Raw genomic sequence first — 22,425 nt, forward strand, 5'->3', positions numbered from 1 at the left:
TAGTTCTCTGAGCTCCCTCCTTCAGTCCTTCAGTTACAGATAACTGGAGAGGATCAGGTTTTAAGATAAAAGATTCTGTAGGTAAGAGGGGAATGGTGGCAGAAGTGACGAGCCCACCTGGGTCACTGAGGACGAAACGTACAGCAGAGGCCCTGTGTGGAGAGAGTGCCACATAACTAACACGGATGCTCTCTACTGGATTACAGAAATGCTCAGGGAACTCATGGCCTTGGCACACCCTTTCATTCAACTCTGTCCATCCACATTGAGTTTGCCGCTCTGACCATCGGCTGCACTACTTGCCATGTTAGCCCTTGTCCTACTCCACATGAGGCTTGAGTACCATGGCCACTCTTGTCAGAGCAGGGTGAGAAGTTTGGTTTGACTCTGCTAGCTTCTGCTCTCCTAACAATGTCACTGTTAGTAGGGCATCCGGTCACCCAGCGCAGGTGGACATCTGGTTAAAATATGAGGAACAGGAGATCTGAGCGGTCAGTGCTATTGTAGCACACGCATTGTGCAGGCGGAGAGCCAGTCCCAGGCTTCCCCAGGCTTGAGGACTGTGGATTTCACTCACAAAGTTAGATGAGGAAGCCAAAGTGGAGAATTGTCACTTTGTAGATGTAGAGATCTCTTGGACTAAGAGGAACTTTTTTCATAGAAAAAGATGGCCCCTATGAAACATAAAATTATTTCCTTTTCTTGCCATTGAAACGCATGAGTTGGCCAGAATGGAGAGTGTACAGTGCTTGCCTACAGCTTGCCTTAAAAGTCCTGTTGAACTGTAGACACTGTTAAAATCCAGCTTGTGTGAGAGTTTCACACAATTTTCTCAAGCCCAAATCAAAAGGAGTGGATGGCATATGGATGGCAGCCCTGCCCTAGAGATTCCCAGTGCCCTGCTTTTGTTAAAAGCTGTTGTTTGGGGAACTTTCCAACTGCATAGGAATTCATGCCCTTTCTCATGCCTTCCATATGTAAACAGCAACAACTAAAGAATGCATTGTACATGAGCCTCCTGGGACATTTTCAGAGTAATAGCGTGGTCAAAGCTTTACAATGACTGTAACATCTGCTACTGCAGGACTTGAGTAGTTAACCCAGCCTTTTAGAAATGTGTATTTGAAGTGAATTATGTTTCCAAAATCTGTACTGGAAATTTTGGCAGTAAAGGCACTGACTTTGCATTTATCTTAGCGCTCTAATTCAGCTGCTGTCTTGCCCTGAGTTACTAACTGCAAGACAGATTAATTAGTACCTCATTGCTCTTAAATCTTGTCAATATGGCATGATGCTCACACCTGGTGTTGGGAATATGCTCTTTTGATTCAGTTTAAATGTATTATATAAAGAACTTTATCCAAATGCACAGATTCTTGAAACAGTAATTTTTCATAGGCTCTGCCCTGGACCGGCTACCTTGGTAGCCCCATTTCAGAGTTTACTTGTGATGTCAAATGTCTTTCACACTAACTGAAGTGTTTGTGTATCTGCTCTTCTGTCCTGTTTTCACTGTTTCTCTGCCTTAGAGATTCAGAATATTCAGAGAGCTTCTTTCTATGACAGTGTTTCTGGTCTTCATGAGCCGCCAGGTGAATGTATACAGCCTGCAGGGCCTCCAAATCAGAAGGGTCTTAAGGCCACAGAAGAGGATGGTGGGGTGGGGGCTGGCAGGGCGGCCTGGGAGGTGGGGTGTTTCGGGGGTTTCTGGGGTTTCTGTTTGTTTTGCTCACAGGCCTGCATGAATGTCCCATTTCACGCTCTCTTTGATTACTTCCCAGCAAGTCTGAGTGCATAACAATTCAGTCGCTACTGCCTACACATCGCTTGTTACTTTATGCATAGCACTTAGAGCGTTGCCTATGGAAAGGTATGTCGCTCACTACCTTTCCAGTTGTGCCATTTTGATACACACTTCTGCAAGAGAACTGTTAGGATCTGATCTGCTCCATGACTTCTCTTCTGTCCCTGGGTCACCTTTTACATTTTCAACTCCTAAAGAATTCTAAGAAGGACGTTTCTCTCTCTAAACTACTATATTTTGTGAGCAAGTGTCTGTAGTTCCCATCATTGTTGCTTTGGTTTAGACATGGGATGTTGACTGGCCATTGCCTTCTCTTAAACCTGCCCATAAAGCTTGATGTGTTCATTTTGCGGTTGAGGTACAGTGGAATATTCCTAGAATTCCTGAAATTGAGCTTTCAAAATGTTTAGATTTGTACCCTGTGTATCCTTAGCCCTATTGTCAGCTATATCCTAGTCATACCTGGAGGGTTCCCAAAGTCCAGTGAAGAAATTCACCCAGTCTTCCAATTTTTAATGGAATTGTCGAGTAGCAACAACTCTAAACCCACCTGAGAAAGTTGCTTTTTGCTGTGATAATCCACAGCAGGACTCCTGCCTGCGTTCTAGCTGACTCTGAGAAAGCCAGCTGCACGGAGTGGGAGGAGAGATGGGACTGTGTCAGAGACAGCACAGCCCACAGTGAGCGCGCCCCAGAACTCTGAAAGAGGAAACCTGTTTGTCTGTGCCCTTGGGGAGCACTGAGGGTGCTGAGGAAGTCGAACTAACTCTGCGGTTTATTTAGATTTAGAGTCTTGATGCTTGTGCACTGTCGAAGGTTAGCATTTTGGAAAAGGCCAAGGCAAAAGGATCATAAATTTGAGGTCAGCATGGGCTGCACAGTGAGACTTGGTTTCAGAACAACAGAAAAATTAGCAATTAGTGTTCAGGACAGCTCCCAAAGACCTCCCCAGAGGTCTCTGAAAGAAGAGTCGGGCCCGGTGAGGGCCCTCTTATTTCCCCAGCAGCTGGCTTTAGGAAGCATGCTGTGAGTAAACAGGGAGTTGCTGGAGGGGGTTGCTATCCCATGTGTGGCAACTTCACCCAACTCTGCTCTATGAGTCTTGCTCTTTTGGGTGCGCAGTCCAGGCATTTGTTCATGCTGCTAGGATCCAGTGCAAAGCCCCTCTCTGATGACTTCATTTTAGTAAACAAGCTGGCTCATCAAATTCCCACCATAGCACTTAAATGTCCCTGGTTCTCTCTCTCCTGTGCTGTGACAGAGTCTTTGGTTGAGCTTCTTAATTGAACTGAAGTGGCAATGGTCTCAAACTCTCTTCTCAGAACCCACCCATCCACCGTGGCTATGTATATGGTCTTTGAGTTTGCATTGAATATTCTATAGCAATGTCTTTCTCTCCTCAGAACCTGTCTGTGTATCTAAGAGACTAAGAGGAAGGTAACAGGCTTAAAGATGGAAATGTGAGGCTCTGTATTTGCAGTGCTCTCCTGGGAGAAGTGAAAAGGTTTCTAGGGACAAATTGTGGATGGACACCTGCCCTTACAGCAGTCCTGCAAGCTAATACAGATGCTGTGCTTCCAAGTGTGTTTGTAGCCAGGGCTACACAGACCCTGCCTCAAAAACAAAACAAAAAGCAACAAAACAAATGTAGTCATAGTATTGGGGAAATAACATTTTCAAGCTTTTAAGGAAAGAAAATGAGACTGCAGTAAAGAACTTGTTGAAAAACAAAGAGCGCTGGAGAGATGGCTCAGCAGTTAAGAGCACTGACTGTTCTTCCAGAGGTCCTGAGTTCAAATCCCAGCAACCACATGGTGGCTCACAACCATCTGTAATAAGATTCAATGCTCTCTTCTGGTGTATCTGAAGATAGAGGCAGTGTATTAACATAAAATAGTAAATAAATCTATTTAAAAAAAAAAAGAAAAACAGAGCACTTAGGAAAAGGATGATGGATTCTTAGCAGCAAGGATGGGGGTCCAACAGGCTTGTGCTGTAGCCTGAAGGAATGGTCTTCTGAAGACAAACCAGACTGGATTCTAATCATCTGCCCTGGCACTGATTCGCCCCAGTGAGTCCTTCACATATAGCACTGTTTAGGCTCTGAGCTCCACATGTGCAAGATTGCAGCTGACTGATCTGAAAAGGTGCCAAGAGAGAAAATAACACAAGACGTGGGAAGTGCCAGGAACTGAGTTTTAATCGCTGGCAGAGACTTCCTTCCCTACCACCTCCAATCCTGCACGCAGAGAAGCCATCTTGAGATAGAATAGCAGCTATTTATGTGACTAAGACTCAGACTTGCCTTAATTTATGGGGGAAAAAATTTAGATGTGTTTAAAACAGTGGGGATTTTCTGACTCCAAAAGCAGTTTTTTTTTTCCCCTGTCCCTGTCCTGTGAAGTATTAAAAAAAAAAATCAGATAGCATGGTGCATGCAGATTATAATCCCAGAGAGATCACAAGGCTAGCCTGAGCTACATAGTGAGACCTCTCAGGCACTTTTTAAAGCCTTAGGGGCAGCTCCACTTGGAATAACTGTAGGATGACGATACCATGCTTCCTGATGAGTCTTCGCATCTGCTCTAATGCCGTCTGAGGTTTGGGGTGTGGGTCAGTCCCAGGCTGCTTCACTTACCATTGTTTTGGTTGTTGTGCTTGTCTGTTGTTGCAGCATATTCCCTGACACTTTTATCTCAGTGGAAAGTTCAAGGAGCAGTATTCCCATACTGCATCTGTGCTGACTGATAGTTGACAAGAACACTTGGGTCTTGGGGTCATCAGGAGCATGGGAAATAACCTAGCTGTTTGTTTTGCCTGTTAGTTTGCTGTTGGTTTGGTTTGTTGTGAGTTGGTTGGGTGGCTTTTTGTTTTTTAGGTGGGTTTTGTTTGTTTGTTTGGGTGGTTGTGGTTTTGGGTTGGGTTTGAGGTTTTTGGTTTTCTGAGATAGGGTCTCTCTACATAACCATGGCTATCCTAGAATTCACTATGTTCACAAGGCTGACCTAGTGCTTGATGTTTTGGGGGGGGGGGGTGCTATGGCTGGACTGCCACTGTCAACGTAAGTCCCAGAATCTACCTGACAGGAAGAGGCCCTTCCTGCCTGGTCAGTTTTCTACTAGTTCTAGGGGTGAGGAAGAGGGCTGTCTCCTTAAATCAGTCAGCCAACCTCTCTGCTTTCCTGGAATTGTCCTAAAAATTTCTAACTCTGCTAAAATGATTCTAACAGATTGGCTCTAAGTACCAGTTCCATCCTGGTTGTAAATCTGTAATTACAGTGTACGTATCATAAAGATGTGGTATTTAATAATGTTTCTGGGAACTCCCGGCAGCTCAGTATTCCATTGCTGAGAACACTGCAGGGAACCAGAGGCTTGCCTTGCACCTGCTGGAGGCCTAGTCGGGAGGACGGAGTGCATGTGCCCTGTCTGCCTGCCTGCCCGCCTGCCCTGCCTGCCTGCCTGCCTGCCCTGCCCTGCCTGCCCTGCCTGCCTGCCCTGCCTGCCCTGCCTGCCCTGCCTGCCCTGCCTGCCCTGCCTGCCCTGCCTGCCTGCCTGCCTGCCCTGCCCTGCCTGCCCTGCCTGCCCTGCCTGCCTGCCCTGCCTGCCCTGCCTGCCCTGCCTGCCTGCCTGTCTGCCTGTCTGCCCTGCTGTTGAAGTGGTGGACTTATTAAACTCATTAGGTTTCCCCACTCTTGTGGCTTTTATCAGCCACAGTGAATTTCAGATACTTAGCTTAGTAAGAACTAATATTTTTGCCAGACTGAAAAAAAAGGTCTTTGAAAACATCTTGTTCCTTCTTGCTTCCGAGGTTGTTGTCCTTGGGAAGAGCCGGTTAAGGATCCTGGCCAGAGATATCACCCTTGTAAAAACTGGTGATGACAGTTTATGGCAAGTTAGATGACAGATCCCTTTTTTTTAATTTTGTAATTATGAATATAAACCCATCTAATTCCTGACTGTTTGAGTTTATAGGGTAATAAATTGTACTTTCAACTGTTAGCACCGTGGCACTGTGTGGTGCAGCTCTGGGTGCTGCGGCTCGACGCTGCTGGCTCTGTCTGAGTGCTTGACCCCTGCTTCTGTTCTCGCCATTCGCATAAGAAAAACCCCTTCTAAAATAGACATCTGAGTCGTGTTTTTTTTTTTTTAATGAAATCATACATTTAGTGTTGCACTCCTGGTCATTTATTGACTTTGCTGAAGTGTTTCTCTATAACCCAAGACAGTTTTTCTTAGTGCTGGGACCCAACTCTGAGTTTTAAATAGTAAATTTTTAAAAGACAAAACAACCTGCAAGTCTAAAGCATTTTTTTTTTGTTTTTTTTTTTTGTTTGTTTGTTTTTTTTTTTTTTTTTGTAAACACAAGTCATTTTTAAAAGTAGTCCAGAGCTATTGAATTGGAACTGAGGCAGACAGACAGGGTGTCTCTGACCGTTGGCTTTGTGCACTGAAGTTAAACAGCACAAAGTTAAAGAGCCACCCCACCTCCTACCTCCACAGAGCTAGTGTAGTTGGATCCTTGGACAGCAGTCTCGGCACCGTCCCTCTTCGATGGAGATGATTTGTTCTTTCGGTAAACTTTGTTCTCCACCAACATCTATTAAGTAGCTACTAGGTGCCAGCAGCATGCGCTAACCTGCTCTGAATGGTCAGGAAGGCGGCAGTCATCCTGGCTGATGGTCAGAGATCACAGTGACCACGAAGGCAGCTCCCACAGCCCCGAGAAGGTCTGGGGAAATGTCCTGCAGGGAATGCGCAGTCAAGGAGAAAAGATGCAGAGAGCAGTGTGGGGTTTGTCTGCTGAGATGGAAAGGAGGGAAAGCCTGCTGTGCACTGTGAACATGGGACACAGGCCTAAAGAGTTCTCAGGAAGCTAAGGAATGGAGACATACGTGGGATGGGGAGTTAGCCATGTGACCAGCAAGGGTGAGCACAAAGGATGGATAAGTCCTCGTACCTTGTAGCTTGTCACAGTCTGGCTGGTTGGAATACAAGGTGTGGGAAGGTAGGCAGAGAAAGCCTGCAGTGAGCACAGAGCGCAGTTCAGTTACTGCCCCACCACAGATGCACCTCCTTGCCTTCCTTACCGATGAAGGAGCTGGGGGGTTGTTGCAGTTGGAACCAACCACCAAATCACATGCTCACTAGTAGCAGGTGTCTCTGACTAAAGTTATGCTAATACCTGGGCAAATGTGACAGGAGAGGCCAAGTGGGTGGAGGCCAGAGGAAAGACCCATAGGAGAGTCAGAGTCAGCAGGAAGAGCAGTGTCCAGGCAGGGATGGAAAGTTGCGTGAGCAGCTGGATACAAGAGGACTCTGACTGGAAGGGAGCGGTGCTCACACTGGGACACATGGGTCAGTGTTTTCCTCTCTGTCCATTGTCTTCTTCCCTTTTCCAGCTCAGAGTGGTCCCAGGACCCCATCTGTTTCAGTTTTCCCCTAGAGCAGCGACCAGTCCTATAACTTGAACAACTTGTTGACAATACCTTCAGCAGCAGGCTCAGGATCCAGCCCGCCCTTGGCAGCTCACTCCACATCTTTCCATCTTACCCATGATCTCATCCACCAGCCTCCCGGTTCCTCAAGCCAGAACCCTAGGAGCTGTCCTCGACATGTCACCTTTCCATACTGAACTAATCCTGCAGAATAGATCCTTCAGTAGAATCCGGTCACACTCTTATCTTCTCAGGAGCAAGCCTGAGCCTTCCTGCCTTCTTGTTGGCCCAGCTCACCTTGCTTCCTTGGTACACCCCTCCTGCCCTGCGCCTAGTCACCTACTGCCTCTCCATAGTCGTCATGTATTCAATGGCAATGCCCAGAGAGAGATCTCTTACCTGCATTCCCCACTTTGATGTAAATATATTTTAAAATACTTTGTTCTTTCCCTAGCACACGTACTAAGAATGTTGGTGGCAGGTGTCATGAGACAGATGCAGTACTGTCAAAGCAGAGGCACCCGTGTGACATCTAGCGAGGATGGACCTGTGCTGAGTAGGACTGGGTAGCCAGGCATATGAAATTCAAACTCATAAATAGAATCATTTGGCCAAAAGCATGAGAGTGGGCTAACAGTGTCTGTGCTCATTTCTTGCCGCATCCTAGAAGGGTTTTGCATGAGTGTGGGTCCCGAGAGAGTGCCAGGATGGACAGGGTGAGTGAAGAGAGGTCATCCTGGATCACAAGACTCAACGAGCTGGGGGAGGGGGCAACACTGAAAAGCTGGGAGTAGGCAGGGCCATTAAGGCCAGAAGTGAAGAGTCTAAATCACTCAGGATCAAGTAAGACAACCACAGGCAGCAGCCGTTGCCTGGGCAGTGCTGGGTGGGATGGGAAGAGGTGGGCTAGAGGTGTCCGAACACTGGGGAGAGAGTGGAGGAAGGCAGCGAGGGGCAAACGTGTCAACTGTAGAAAGAAGCAGGGCTCTGGTGATGCAGACAAGAAGTAGATTGATGCAGAGGAGATGGAGGCTCATCGTTTACAGGACAGGAAGGGTGCTGCTGGTTCTAGTGCAGGTGAGCCGAGCCCTCTGTGGTACATGAAGGGTGAACTCCAGGGCACTGACTGTAGCTTTCGGGGAGCAGCTTCATGCGTGGGCCTAGGAGCCACACAGCTCTTCCTCATCCATCCTCTAGCCTCCATTCCAGACCTGCCTCAAGGGCACTTACTCTTGGGCCAGGAAGTCAAGAGTCACCTGAGATCTGTACGGAGTCCCTACCCAGGGCCAGAGCCCCAACGGGAAACAAGGTGGCTGTCGGGGTTAAGGAGAGTATCAATAACAGGTCAATTCATATTCTAATTTCTTCTAAAATGTTTCAGGAAAGCATCTTATGCAGCAGATATGTAATGGCTGCTCTTTGATGATCTCATCATTAGGAGGCCTGCTGTGCAGCTCTGTAGAAACACCGCTTGCCTTAACAGTGTCGGAGTGCTGAGGAGGCAGTCCGTGGTTTTCTACAATCTTTCCCATCTTGTGGTTTTGCATTACTTGCACATTGAGGACATGGCTGAGGTTCACACGTTGCTCAAAATCAGCATGATGTAATCTTCCTGCACTGTTCCTCAGGCTCCGAGGGCTTTCTCTGTCTGTATACCCTGAGTGTATCCACCGTACAGTCACTTACCTTTATGAGTATTTATGAGCCATTTTTTCTTGTGAGACTTTTCCCAGCATCAGTTTGTGTATCAATAATGCCAGCCAGAGATCCTTCCATTTGCCAAGTAATGGCAGATCTCACACAGGCAGAACGTAGCAGAGAGTGGGCCCCTGAGCCTAGTGCAGTAAAAGGCACCTACCCCGGTGTGGTAGGTGGGACTTGTAGGCACTGCAAAATCCTGCCATCTAAGTGTGTGGCTGTAGCTCCTCGGCTTGTGCAGTGTCTGAATGTGCTGATTGCCTTTCCTAGACGGCATCTCTCACCATCTGTTCACAAAGCTTATGCTGCTGAACTATCACTGTCTTTCTTCCTGTCAGCCACATTTGGGTCACAGCCGTTTTCTCCTCTCCTGTCCTTTCCCCAGTGGACCGAATTGTAGGTCTGGATCAAGTCACTGGCATGACTGAGACAGCTTTTGGCTCTGCATATAAAACCAAGAAGGGCATGTTCCGAACCGTCGGGCAGCTCTACAAAGAGTCTCTCACCAAGCTGATGGCAACTCTCCGAAACACCAACCCCAACTTCGTACGCTGCATCATTCCGAATCACGAGAAGCGGGTATGTGAGTCTGAGCGCATGCGTGTTCTGAGCTGATGGAGTCTGGATACCGTGATTAAACTAGAAAACTTGTCTACTTGATTAGGCTGGAAAACTGGATCCACATCTCGTGCTGGATCAGCTTCGCTGTAACGGTGTCCTGGAAGGGATCAGGATCTGTCGCCAGGGATTCCCCAACCGGATAGTTTTCCAGGAATTCAGACAGAGGTATCGCTAACTTTTGCCTTTTTGTCTGTATGTTCTTAACATACAGAAAATGAACATGCCTTAACGTGAATGAAAATGCTGATATGATAAGGACACTTTTCCTTGGTTCCTCTCAAAGAAGAGATCCTAGTTTTCTTGCTGTACAAAACAGCAGCTTCCACACGAGAACATCCTCCATCTTCTAGCCCGGAAGCTAACTGTGAAATGAGCCGGACAGCTGGAAACTTAGCGTTGTTTTTAAGTTGTTTTTCAAGCGGGGTTTCACTGTGTGGCCCTGTCCTGGAGCTCACTCTGTAGAGCAGACTGGCCTTAAACACACAGAGACCTGCCTGCCTCTGCCTCTAGAGTGCTGGGATTAAAGGCAGATATACCATCACCAGGCTTAACATAGTCTTAAAACACAACTAAACAATATTCTTTAAAAACAACAATCTAAAAATAGATGAATAATATATGTTAAAATACAAATAAAAAGAAATTTAAAATTTTCTAGTTAAGAATCCCTGAAAACATTTTAGGATGTTTCCGTCTTCAGGAAATGAATCTGTGTGCATATAAATTATGTGTGTGTGTGTGTGTGTGTATTCAGTGACTGACTTTAACAAGAATAGAGAAAGGAAGAGACTAGAAAATGGTAAAGGTACAAACAAGAGGCAGAGCTTGACTGGTGGGGGGGGCGGTGCTTGGGGGGCGAGTCAGAATTCCCACTGTTGATTTGTAAAATAATTAGGGGCTTCCAGGTCAAAGCAGGGTCCTCTGTCCTGAGTCACTTCACCCTACCCTCTCACCCACCTGGTCTCAGAAGAGTCAACCCAAGAAGCTGCTGCCGTCCTAGGTGTTGTCAGGAGCCATCTGTCTAATAGATAGTCACTTTTCATTGCTGGGGGGAAGGCATTCGTACTAGCTGTGTACCGGACGGTGCCGTGTTTAAGCACACAGCTCCAAGTGCTGTGGCTCTCCACTGCCCATCCCCCATCTCTTGCTCTGTTCTCAGTGTGTGTTCCCGTTCACTATGTCTATGCTTTTCTCTCCCCAGATATGAAATCCTAACTCCCAATGCTATTCCTAAAGGCTTCATGGACGGTAAACAGGCCTGTGAGCGAATGGTACGGTTTCTTCTTTTGCTGTTGTTTTTGGGTTTCTTTGACAGAGGTCTCTATTTTGTATCCCTTTCTGTCCTGGGACTCCCAGAGATCTGCCTGCCTCTGCCTCCCAAGTGCTGGAAGTTAAAGCCATGCACCACTACATCTGGATCCCTTTTTTTTTTTTTAATTATTATTATTCTGGCGTTTCTATAGCAAAAGTAAACAGGCTTTTTCTCCTTTAGATCCGAGCTTTAGAACTGGACCCAAACCTTTATAGAATTGGACAGAGCAAGATATTTTTCCGAGCTGGAGTTCTGGCGCACTTAGAAGAAGAAAGAGATTTAAAAATCACTGATATAATCATCTTTTTCCAAGCTGTGTGCAGAGGGTACCTAGCCAGAAAGTAAGTGGATTTGGGACTCCAGCATCTCTGCTGCAGAGTTTGGGGCTGGGCATGTGTTTAGACCATGATGCAAGAGGCCATGAGATTGACAGGCCTTGTGGATGGTGCATTGCCATGGGAACAGCATCTGGATGAACAAGATACACATCCCAAATAACACACCGGTACCAGGAAAATACACTGGGCCAAGAAGTGAAACAAAAGGGTTGGAGTTGTGTTTCAGGTCCTGGGGAAGCCATGCCTAGGGGAGTTTTACTGTAAGCCAGTCTTCCTGCAAACACCCCTGAAGGTGTGCTTTCCTTACTGTTCCTCAGGGCCTTTGCCAAGAAACAGCAACAGCTAAGTGCCTTAAAGGTCTTGCAGCGGAACTGTGCAGCGTACCTGAAGCTGCGACACTGGCAGTGGTGGCGTGTCTTCACAAAGGTGGGCTGGGCCGGGGTCCTCCTAAAGACCTTTCTGCATGGCGCCTGGACCGGCAGGAGAGCTTTAGTGATGATCTCTTTACCTTGTCACAGGTAAAGCCTCTCCTCCAAGTGACCCGCCAGGAGGAAGAACTCCAGGCAAAAGATGAGGAGCTGCTGAAGGTGAAAGAGAAGCAGACAAAGGTGGAAGGGGAGCTTGAGGAGATGGAGCGGAAGCACCAGCAGGTGTGTGCACCCCCTTTGCTCACAGTGTTCTTAGTGTGAATTATCACTAAGTATAAGTAGCCACGCCTACTGCCTCATTGTTACAAGGGAGGGCTTTCTCTTATTTTTACAGAATATGTTGTCACTGTAGAGTTAATAGCTACATTGGGCCTTACGATTTAGATTTAGATAAATTAAAGTCAACCTCAACTCCTGCCCCTTTCTTCGCCCGATCTTTGGACGTACAGCAGATCGTGTTTGCTGTGAGGCTTGTGTCTAAGCCTGTGTGAGGTGGGGCTCCTGGTGCTGTCTGCTCGTGCCTGCTGAGGAAAGAAACATAAAGGGCCGCATGGCCGAGCAGGTGACCCCAGCTTCCCAGGAACAGGGGTCTTTCCCCGAGGCAGGCACTTGCTCTAAATTTTATGGGCAACAGCAGTAGTCTCAGTGTTGAAGGCTGAGAATATCATTTGGTGTGTGATAGGCATTGGTAGCTCCCAAGAACGTAGTTGAGTTGCTAGTTTGTTTTTAGTGATTTGTTTGGATTTGATTTGTTTTCTCAGTAGAGCCTCACTGTGTAGCCCAGACTGGTCTCACACAAATGGCAATCCTCTTGCCTCAGCCTCCCATGTGCTGGGAGTACAGGCCTGAGCCACCACACCTGAAGCCTTCATAACACTTCAGTATCCCCTCTCCTACTATCGGTCTCTTCCTAACATAAGGGACAAACTATAATTCTTAAAGTGGTAAGAACTTAGTGATCATTGCTCAACATAACTTAGGGCAACAGAAACAACCAAAAATATTTCCTGTAGTTTATTTTATACATACACACGCACAAAGCATACTTAAAACTTCCGCCAGATAGGTTATGTTGTGTTTGTTTTGTTTGGTATGAGGTAGGATCTCTCTGTGTACCGTTGGCTGGCCTGGATCTTGCTGTGTAGACTAGGTTGGCCTGGTACTCACCGAGATCATGCCTATGTGTTCTGTGATGAAACCATGGTCAGTCTGGTGTGTGCCCTGGGTGAGTGATTGTACCACACTCTGATGGTCAGTCTGGTGTGTGCACCCTGGGTGAGTAATTGTACCACACTCTGAACTGTGTTTTCAGCTGCTGGAAGAGAAGAATATCCTGGCAGAACAACTGCAAGCCGAGACCGAGCTCTTTGCTGAGGCAGAAGAGATGAGAGCAAGACTTGCTGCCAAAAAGCAGGAACTGGAGGAGATTCTCCATGACCTGGAGTCCAGGGTAGAGGAGGAAGAAGAGAGAAACCAGATCCTGCAGAACGAGAAGAAGAAGATGCAGGCACACATTCAGGTGCCCGCCACAGTTCCTACGGCTCTCTTCTGGATCTGTTTTGAGCACATGGGTTCCTGTGTCTGTTAAGGATAAGTCCTGTGCACCACTTGTTCATTTGAACCAAAGATTTAACAAGTTTTCTGCAAACATAGGTTTATTATTTAAGTAGGAATCCATTGTGTTCAGTGTGTCATTTTACAATGTGAAGACACAAGGTCAGAAACAGCCCAGGGTCTGGAGCATCCATGGAGCTCAGGAGATTCTTTATGTTGTCGTTGTAATTCTTACACTCACCCCAGTGGTTACATGGCCATCTCCTACCTGGCTTGGTTCATAAGAAATGTGCAGCATGGGGGACACATGAGATGCTTGCAGTTCTCAAAGACTAGTGTTTCCTTACACACGTGTCCTGCACCGCAGTTAGCTTCTGCCTTGTCGTTCATGTTCTGAATAAACACGGCTGCCGCACCGCTGTGATTTATTATCTCCCTTGTGACTGGGAATCCATTCCAGTGCAACCAAAAATTACTCGTGGCGTTATGAAATTACTGGGTAGTATTAGGCTTTTTTTTCCCTTTTGTGGAATGTCAGGTTCCAAATTGACTACACAGCCCTGAGAACTGCCTTTGGACCACGTGCGTGGTTTATTTTCTTGCTTTCCTCAGCCTGTGAGACTTGGTGATTTCTGATCACCTTTTTAATTAGAACTGTCATTATATTTGGTTTTGAAGATAAGTTTCTTGGTTTTAGCATTAGTATAATTATCGTAGAAAACCTAGAATATAGAAAAGTACTTAGAGGCCCTCTGCCCCTCACCCCTTCCTACTCCCTTCACTTTTCAAGAATTGTTTGGAACAGTGTACAGATTTGTTTATTCACTGAGGTTGTACTTGAACACACTGCTGTGCTTTTGCCGCCTTGTGAGTGTGCAGAGCCGGAGAACAGATAGCTAAATCCAGGCAGCAAGGAGCCTGAAGCAGTAAGAGACGACAGGCTGACCTAGAGACTGGAGGAGGCTCTAAAGGCTCCTTACAGCAGACAGCCCATGAGGCTTAGAGATTCTGCTCCAAACAAACACATTTGTTAAAGCACCTTTCGTTTTTATTGAGAAATGTAGCTGGAAGGCTTTTCAGATGAAATAGCATGTTTGGGGTTTACTTTAGGATAATCCAAAGGAAAAAGGTGAATTTCCCAGTGAAGGAGACGGGTCCTGAGGTGACCCATTGCACACACTTCAAGTGGCGTGGGAGTCTCTATGCCCTCGGAGATGTCAACTGTATACCTCCTAAGATTCTGAAGTTAACCATAAGTAAAACCTTTAAGCAGAGTTCTTGGGTTAGTGTGTACAACCATGTGCACTGTTACATGTTTAGTATCATGTAAATAATTCAGGGTGTGACTAAAGAGAAGCATGGAGAGTAGAGCTGTGCGCGTGCCGAGTTGCACTCTCACCTCTTACACTCTCACGGGTGCACTTGCACTAGGTGGTCGTGTTTGCAGTGCCGCTGCCCCACTTCTATTTCCTGCGCTGCTAATTATTATTGTACGGTGGGAATTTTAATTACACGTTATACCTCCTCACAAATGTACCAAAGCCTAATTGCCAAAGCCTTTCTGCAGAATGCTCATGGTTTCATGGTGTTATATGTTTGGCTTGCTCTGGCAGTGTTAACATAGCCCAGGCAAGGCCTGCAGCTCACAGCCTCCCTTACGTCAGCCTCCCCGAGTGCTGGAGTCACAGCCACTGCTGCCACTCCAGTTCACTGTGCAAATCACCCTGACAGTTTCCTACAGTTGCATTTGAAAGCATGTTTTCAGAGCTTGCCATGTTGGATTGACCCAGTTTATACCTTACGCTGTGAAGGTGCACATATCTGTCTCACACTTGCAAATACGAGCCAGCCATTTTTCCTGTGTGCTCTTGCTGTGCAGCTGAGTCTGATGGAGAAATTGACGTAGGCTTTTTTTCACCAGGACCTGGAAGAACAGCTGGATGAGGAGGAGGGGGCCCGGCAAAAGCTGCAGCTGGAGAAGGTGACAGCAGAGGCTAAGATCAAGAAGATGGAAGAGGAGGTTCTGCTTCTCGAAGACCAGAATTCCAAATTTATCAAAGTAAGAGGGAGAGAAAGTGCTGGAGAAAATTTCAGTTGTGTTTACTTTCTCTGTAAAGCTTCCTGTGTAGAGTTCTGAAGACAGACTTTATTTAGCCGACTGTCCTTACAACCTTTGCCAGTCTGTTCCATCTACGCCACCTGTAGTGCATCTGCTATTCAGACTCCCAGCACAAGGCAGGCAGGCAGGCAGCCACCAGGAGAGTGTCTAGCTGCCCTGGGAGAGCACCGCCCCCTGAGGCTCCAGTTATCTTTCTCACAGAGAGAATCCCAAACCCAAGCTGTATGTAACTTGCATGTCTTTTCTGAAATAGATTTTTTTTTTCCTACTTAGGAAAAGAAACTAATGGAAGATCGAATTGCTGAGTGTTCCTCTCAGCTGGCTGAAGAGGAAGAAAAGGCAAAAAACTTGGCCAAAATCAGGAATAAGCAAGAAGTGATGATCTCAGATTTAGAAGGTGGGTGTCAGCCCAGAGCCTCTAGAGTGCTGTGGTTGTACTATAGAGTCAGGATAGTCAAGCAAACACAGTGATTGCTTAGATGAGGAGTTCTGTTAACAAAGACCCTCACAGGTCTTGTGGCTTGGTGTTTGTTAGAATGGAACTCAGATGGGTTCCTTTGTTCTCTTTGACTTGCCTTTAATGGACATTCTGGGCATTGTATCTAAACACTGCGAGGAAGTGCCCTGATGACACTTCACAAGGGATTGGACAATGTCAGAGCCTGGTGGTGGGACAGAGGTAATACTAGGGAGAGGCCTTGTCAGCAACTCTGGCTGACAAGATGTCACAAATGAGGTGGCTGAAGACAGGACAGAAGCTGTCAGGGATGGATGATCTGTCTTTGATCTGCAGGTAGAGTGCAGTCCATAAGGCCCTGCGAGGTGTACCCTCCTGCCTTTTTGTGCATAGACGGACAGTGGGAAACACGGGCTTATGTATTTTTAAGGAAAAATACTTGGGGTTGGGAAGGATTTTTCGGCACTTTTTCTGTTTATTTGGGTTTTTTTGTTGTGGGGGTGTTTGTTTGCTTTGGTTGATGCAGATAAAAGATGGAGTGTCAGCATAAACTTATTTTCATCAACTTCCTTGCTACCCTCCGGGTTAGGCGCCCATGAGGTGGGTGTGTCCATCCTGGGACATGCTCTTAGCAGAAGGGCTCCTGTTCAGGGCTCATGGGTCACACTGCTGAGCAAACCACAGGAACAGAAGCAGTCACCAGCCTTTATTGGGGACTCGGCCTGCTCCTCTGCCAGCTCTCCCTGTGCTTGGGGGCAGCCTAGGGTTAGGCAGGGATGCTCTCATTGGCTTCCTTCCCAGGTCTGGATCATCTTGGCTCTTAGCAGAATGGATTCACTTTCCAAAAGAAGGGACAGCTTTAGACAGTCCCCAGTTTCTCCTTCGAATCCTATCCATGTGCTCATTCCTCTCCTCTTCATCCCATCTGGGTGGGTCTCAGATGACCAAGCACTCAAGTCGGTTATCCGAGCCTTGACCACATCCACTTACTGTGTGTATTCCACAGTGCAGTGAAAGGCTGCTTCTGTCTTGCCTTACAGAACGTTTGAAGAAGGAGGAGAAAACTCGACAGGAACTGGAGAAGGCCAAACGGAAACTGGACGGTGAAACAACTGATCTGCAGGACCAGATCGCTGAGTTGCAGGCACAGGTGGATGAGCTCAAAGTCCAGTTGACCAAGAAGGAAGAGGAGCTTCAGGGGGCGCTGGCCAGGTCTGCAGTCGGGGAAGCAGCTGGATGGGCAGGCCTGTGGTCCTGCATCATGGCCCATGTCTGGGAGTGTAGGAAAGCTCCAAGGAACAAGATGCAATTCCTTTGATGCTGGTTATGACATCAAAGTTCACAAAAAAAAGGGAAAAAACCCAGCAACCCACAAATAGTGTCAGAGCACTGAGGTCTAGCAAAATTGTCAGTGTTTACACTTACAAATGATTGTCACATCTCAGTATCCTGGAAGGCTCACACCAGAGAGCAAGCCACTTTACCATAGCAGGTGTTTCCTTTCTGTGTGTTACAGAGCGGTTTCAGTGTGCTTTGGGACTTTGGAGGAAATAGCATTTTAGAAATGTCTCCTCTTACTCCATAATCTGATATTTACTCTAAAGCCATTTGGAATAGTGAAACCATTTATTTCTATCTAATAGATCATTTTACTTTTAAAGCATTAACTACCTGGCTACATAGTCTTGGGGTTTAATTTGTAACATGTTTTAATTAAGAACAACATGTAACAGGCTGGAGCTATAAGCAGCTGGTAGAGTACTTGTCTGTTGTGGACAGACCCCAGCTCTGATCCCGGCCAGCACTACAGAAGGCTGAGTTTGGAGCTGCATGCCTATCCCAGGAGGGATGAGAAGCCCATGGTCATCCCAGCTCCATGAGGCACTCCATCTGGGTGCTTTCTAGCTTGAAAACAGGCTTCTCACTGTGTGATCCCATCAGAAAGTCCTGTCAACACTTAGCCATGTATGTAAATACAAAGATGTGCCAAAGAACAGGGAAGTTGAAGGTGTGAAAGCTGCAGGCCTTGGGCTACACACAGGTTTGTTCCAGCTGGTGGGACCACCCATTCCAGAATGTTCTGACCAGAACATTTTACTGCAGAGGACATTTTAAAGTAGAGAAACTCTCCCTTTGACTTGCAGAGCTAGTTTGGGGACTTCCAGGGTCATTTACCTGGGAACCTACTGACCCAGCAGGCCCCAGGGAAGGGGTGTTATGAGGCAGGACACAGCCCTTCCACACCCCATCCTCAGTGTCCGTGTCCTGGATCTTTAACAGAGGAGATGATGAGACGCTGCACAAGAATAACGCACTTAAACTTGCACGGGAGCTGCAGGCCCAAATCGCCGAGCTCCAGGAAGACTTTGAATCTGAAAAGGCTTCAAGGAACAAGGCTGAGAAGCAAAAACGGGACCTGAGTGAGGAGCTGGAAGCTCTGAAGACAGAGCTAGAGGACACTCTGGACACCACAGCGGCTCAGCAGGAGCTCCGGTGAGTGCGGGCTCCGCCATGCTGGGTTTTCCATTCGGGCAGGATGGTAGGAAAATTGGTGAAGTAAGTAGCTGTGGTTAGTGACTGGTCACACAGCAGACTGAGATGTGAGACATAGTAGAAGCTGAAGTCGGGAGGGGACAAGAGGCAGGACTGGAGGGAAAGACAGGTAAACATAGAAAGAAGCAGTGGAGCCAGCCGGCACCTGCAGGCAGTACAGCAGCCATGAACACCAAAAGGAAGCAGAGGAGGAGGAGGGGCACAAGCGGGTGCAAAGCCCGGAGAGACGGCGAGACAGAGTGCTGGCTGAGTGCGCAGAAGGCCCTGGGTTCAGTCCCAGCACTGTAAAGAAAAAGGAATGAGCACAGGCCCCAGGCATGGGTGTGCACTATACAGTACACTACCAACAGCTAGGCAGGGCTATACCACAAGCATAGGTAGACAGCCTGAGAAGGTTCATAGGTAGGAACCTATAGCTGTCAGCCCGTAGAAACTCACAACTCACAGACTAGGCAGGGCCACTGGCAGTGTAGATGTCATCTGTGAGGGACACCTTCTGCCTTGCCTTCCTTGCCTCCTTCTTGCCACTGCTCCCTTCATGTGAATGTGAATCCAGACAGAAGGTAACCCACACTGCCTACGCTGGTGACTAAGCATGTTGTGCAAGTGTACACAGTATGCACACACAGACATGCCTGTCAGACACTCTAGGATACGGATGATGGATGAGGCTACACTGTCAGATCAAAGTAGACAGACAAATCATTTTTGGGTTCAGGAATCTGGACAGAAGTGGGCGTGGCACTGAGTACCCAGAGGAGAGGATCAATATGCTGAAAGCCAGTGCTTCCCCACCCCCAACCCCTGTCCAGGAGGTCAGGATGTGACATCTGGATCTACTCATTGACCAGGAAGCAGGAAGAATGACAGATCTGGCTGTATAGCAGCGGCTGTAGGGAACAGCAAGACCAGGGCAGACCCCTGGGTTTTGGGAGCACTTAGCGAAGGCATGGGCAGTCAGCACAACATGCTGCCTAGGGTTTGCATGTGCATTAGCATTTTAAGTTCTGGCCTGATTGTCAATGTGTCCACACTTAAAAGATCTTATGTGGGTTCAAGTAGAGATCAGGAACAAACTGAAAAAGCCAATGTGCTGGTAGCAGGGGCTTTGCTGGACATCTAATGAGAAGGAGCCTGGCCACCAGCTGTGCTGAAGTAATCTTGATAGAGCACTGGCCAAGGACAGGCCAGACCAGTGTCTGAGCCAGCAGTCCTTGTGGCTGAAGTGGGCTTCATCTAACCACAAAGTTGGCAGCCGCAGCAGCCCTTTTGTGGCTGTGACCTCTGCCCTCACTCTCAACTGAGAATAGGGAGAGAAACATTTCGTTGGCATGGGTTTTGCTTCTCTGGTGGGAACAAGCGAAAGAAATTTATCCTAAGTACTGCCATTTTGTTTTCAGACTCCATTTCAGTGACAGGGTGAAACTAAGTTCTAGTTCCCAGCCCTAAGGGACCTGGGGACTCCCCCCATAGCTGACCAGCTTCTGTTATTCATCTTCTGTTGCAGAACATGAAGACTCCCTTTCTCATTCTTTGCTCCCCAGAACATAGTGACCATTTCTAGTCACGGCTCCTGTTATTCATCCTTTGTTCCCCAAAACATGAGGACATGATTACAGTAAATTCTGTCATCTGCATTGACCTGGTGTTTTAAGCTGGGTTGGATGTAAGAGGTTCCCCTAAACATCTAAAAGCAAACAGCAAGTCTTCCAGACATGCCATTCAGGGTGACTGTGGAGCTTGGGACAGTCCAGACATGCTGATGTAGGTCTTTGCAGGAGTGGGGTTCACCTTACTTGTTTTAGTGGGTAAGGAGGTGATCGTCAGAGAGCCTGCCACAGGCAAGAGCTCTACCACGGAGCAATGTCACAACTTCTGGTCTCCATCTCTGTCAAGCTAAGCTCCTGAACGTGATGCTCAGGTTGACAGATCTGAAACCATGTCCTTCACGTTGCCCCCATATGTCATAGACTGTTACAAAATACTAGAAAGCCACACAGGGACATTTAATACTAATGATCTTCATGACGGGGCGTAGCCTCTCAACTTTACTCTGAGCTTACAAGTTCTGTGATCTTTTTATCTGCTGTGCCAGGTACCAGGCACTGACACAAAGCCTTTCTGGAGAGATGTGACCCTTCAACCGCCTTATCCTCCTCCATCTCCCAAGCTCCATCAGAAAAGGGCTAAAGGACAGACATTAGTTACCTGTAACTGCTTTACAAGGGTGGCGAGAAAGGCTTGCCTACAATGTGGAACACCTTTGCTGCTGCAAGCCTTGTGGGATTTACCTCGGAGTTGACTAGACTGAGGAAGCTTGGCATCGTGTGTTAAGCAGACTGTACAGAAGGACTAGATGACCTTTATAACTATCACAGTGACTCTTGTTTAGATCAGTGTGGAGGGCACATTGCACTGTTTCTAGAAGGTTGTCTGATGCCACAGTAATGGTCTTTCATTGGTTGGCTAATTCTGATCCTCTTACTTTAAAAATATGTCTCTAGCACAAAACGTGAGCAGGAAGTTGCAGAGCTGAAGAAGGCTCTTGAAGATGAAACTAAGAACCACGAAGCTCAAATCCAGGACATGAGACAGAGGCATGCCACGGCGCTGGAGGAGCTTTCTGAGCAACTGGAACAGGCTAAAAGGGTGAGGACCCTGGCTTGTGCCATGTCCCAGAGAACTTTGCCCCAAGACAGCCCTACTGTCCCATCTAGTCACCCACCTTTGTGGAGCACTGTCCAGCCTCTCTGCTGAGGCCAGGAGCCACAGGACCTCTGTCAGCCCTTCCTGCCCTTCCACACCTCACTCTTCACTCCCCCAGCCCCTCCCCATGCTATCCTCAGACTCCCCCCACGTGGGCCTCCTTCCTCCTCCTTCTGCACAGACTTCCTTGCCATTTTGCCTCGTCCCCCTCCTTTCTCTTTTCTGCTTAGCTACAGGCCACCCTTTCTGTTCAAGGTGACAGTGTCACCATGTTAGTGAGGGTCAGTCTCTGCTGAGTCTCTGCTGAGGGTCAGTACTCTGAGAGTCTTGGCTTCAGCACAGTCTATGTAACCTGTCATTGTCATTTAAAGAATAAGGAAACTGAGGCTCAGCACATATGCTTAGGTCACCCAGCTAGTAAGTGGAAAGACAGATTAATGCCAAGTTCCATGGCCACGGAGCCCTGGGTAGCCTCATCTCTAACCTCAGCCAATGAATGGCTCAGAGAAATCCAACCCCTGTTCTAAGCTCAGTAAGTTTAGAAAAATGTTTCTAACAACTTGTTACCGAAGGCACATAGTTCCTTCCCTCTGCCCTATATGGACAAGAAGAATTATACAGTCCAGTAAGTTTCTCTCAGTCCATAGTTAGTGCTCCAACAACTCACAAGGTGTTTCCACCAGAACCCTAGCAACTCAGGACAGTGGGTGTGTTCAGGCATTCCTCCAGCACGTGCTATTGTAGGCTCACTGTGTGTCCACAGAATTCTTCGGACAAAAGTCGTGCTTTCTATGGAGTGTTGTGAGACAGCTGCTGATGAGTTCCTCCCTCCCCTTTCCTAGTTCAAAGCCAACCTGGAGAAGAACAAACAGGGCCTGGAGACGGACAACAAGGAGCTGGCGTGTGAGGTGAAGGTGCTGCAGCAGGTGAAGGCGGAGTCCGAGCACAAGAGGAAGAAGTTGGATGCCCAGGTCCAGGAGCTCCACGCCAAGGTGTCAGAAGGTGACAGGCTCCGGGTAGAGCTGGCTGAGAAAGCAAACAAACTCCAGGTACGGCTCTGGCATACTCTGTTTCATACCTGAGAAGTGTTGTAACATATATGGGAACTCGCGCGCGCATGTGTGTGTGTGTGTGTGTGTGTGTGTGTGTGTGATCCCTTTAAAGAACAAGGCAGGTGAGTTGTTTACACCTGGCTGGTGCGGCTGGAGCTGAGTGCTTTTCACTTCTTCTCCGTTAGTCCCATGAACAAGAACACTCGAGACTGACTGGACACAGAAGTGTTTAAAGTATGACATTGGCACAGGTTCCTTTCCTACTTTGGTTGTCATATATTGTAAACCATGGAGCTAAATACCTCGGGGACCCCCCCCCCCAAATCAGTGTCAGTCTCATTTTCCT

The 22,425-nt window shown here is 47.5% G+C and overlaps 1 protein-coding gene across 2 annotated transcripts in view; it reads left to right on the plus strand.

The window, feature by feature from the left end:
• The window catches only part of MYH10 (myosin heavy chain 10), a 123,546-nt gene that overhangs the window by 83,463 nt on the left and 17,658 nt on the right, over positions 1-22,425 (plus strand). The window contains exons 16-29 of one of the 2 annotated variants that reach the window (XM_080923430.1): positions 1,530-1,592; positions 9,325-9,518; positions 9,604-9,725; positions 10,762-10,831; positions 11,053-11,213; positions 11,528-11,636; positions 11,729-11,860; positions 12,951-13,157; positions 15,114-15,251; positions 15,585-15,708; positions 16,809-16,980; positions 18,049-18,261; positions 20,826-20,970; positions 21,870-22,076. In XM_080923430.1, the coding sequence (XP_080779556.1) occupies positions 1,530-1,592; positions 9,325-9,518; positions 9,604-9,725; positions 10,762-10,831; positions 11,053-11,213; positions 11,528-11,636; positions 11,729-11,860; positions 12,951-13,157; positions 15,114-15,251; positions 15,585-15,708; positions 16,809-16,980; positions 18,049-18,261; positions 20,826-20,970; positions 21,870-22,076 (2,057 nt within the window). The remainder of the gene's footprint in view (positions 1-1,529; positions 1,593-9,324; positions 9,519-9,603; positions 9,726-10,761; positions 10,832-11,052; positions 11,214-11,527; positions 11,637-11,728; positions 11,861-12,950; positions 13,158-15,113; positions 15,252-15,584; positions 15,709-16,808; positions 16,981-18,048; positions 18,262-20,825; positions 20,971-21,869; positions 22,077-22,425) is intronic. The other variant, XM_080923431.1, reaches the window with a different exon arrangement.

Source organism: Micromys minutus, assembly GCF_963924665.1.
Source record: "Micromys minutus genome assembly, chromosome: 10".
In the NCBI taxonomy this organism is placed as follows: Eukaryota; Metazoa; Chordata; class Mammalia; order Rodentia; family Muridae; genus Micromys; species Micromys minutus.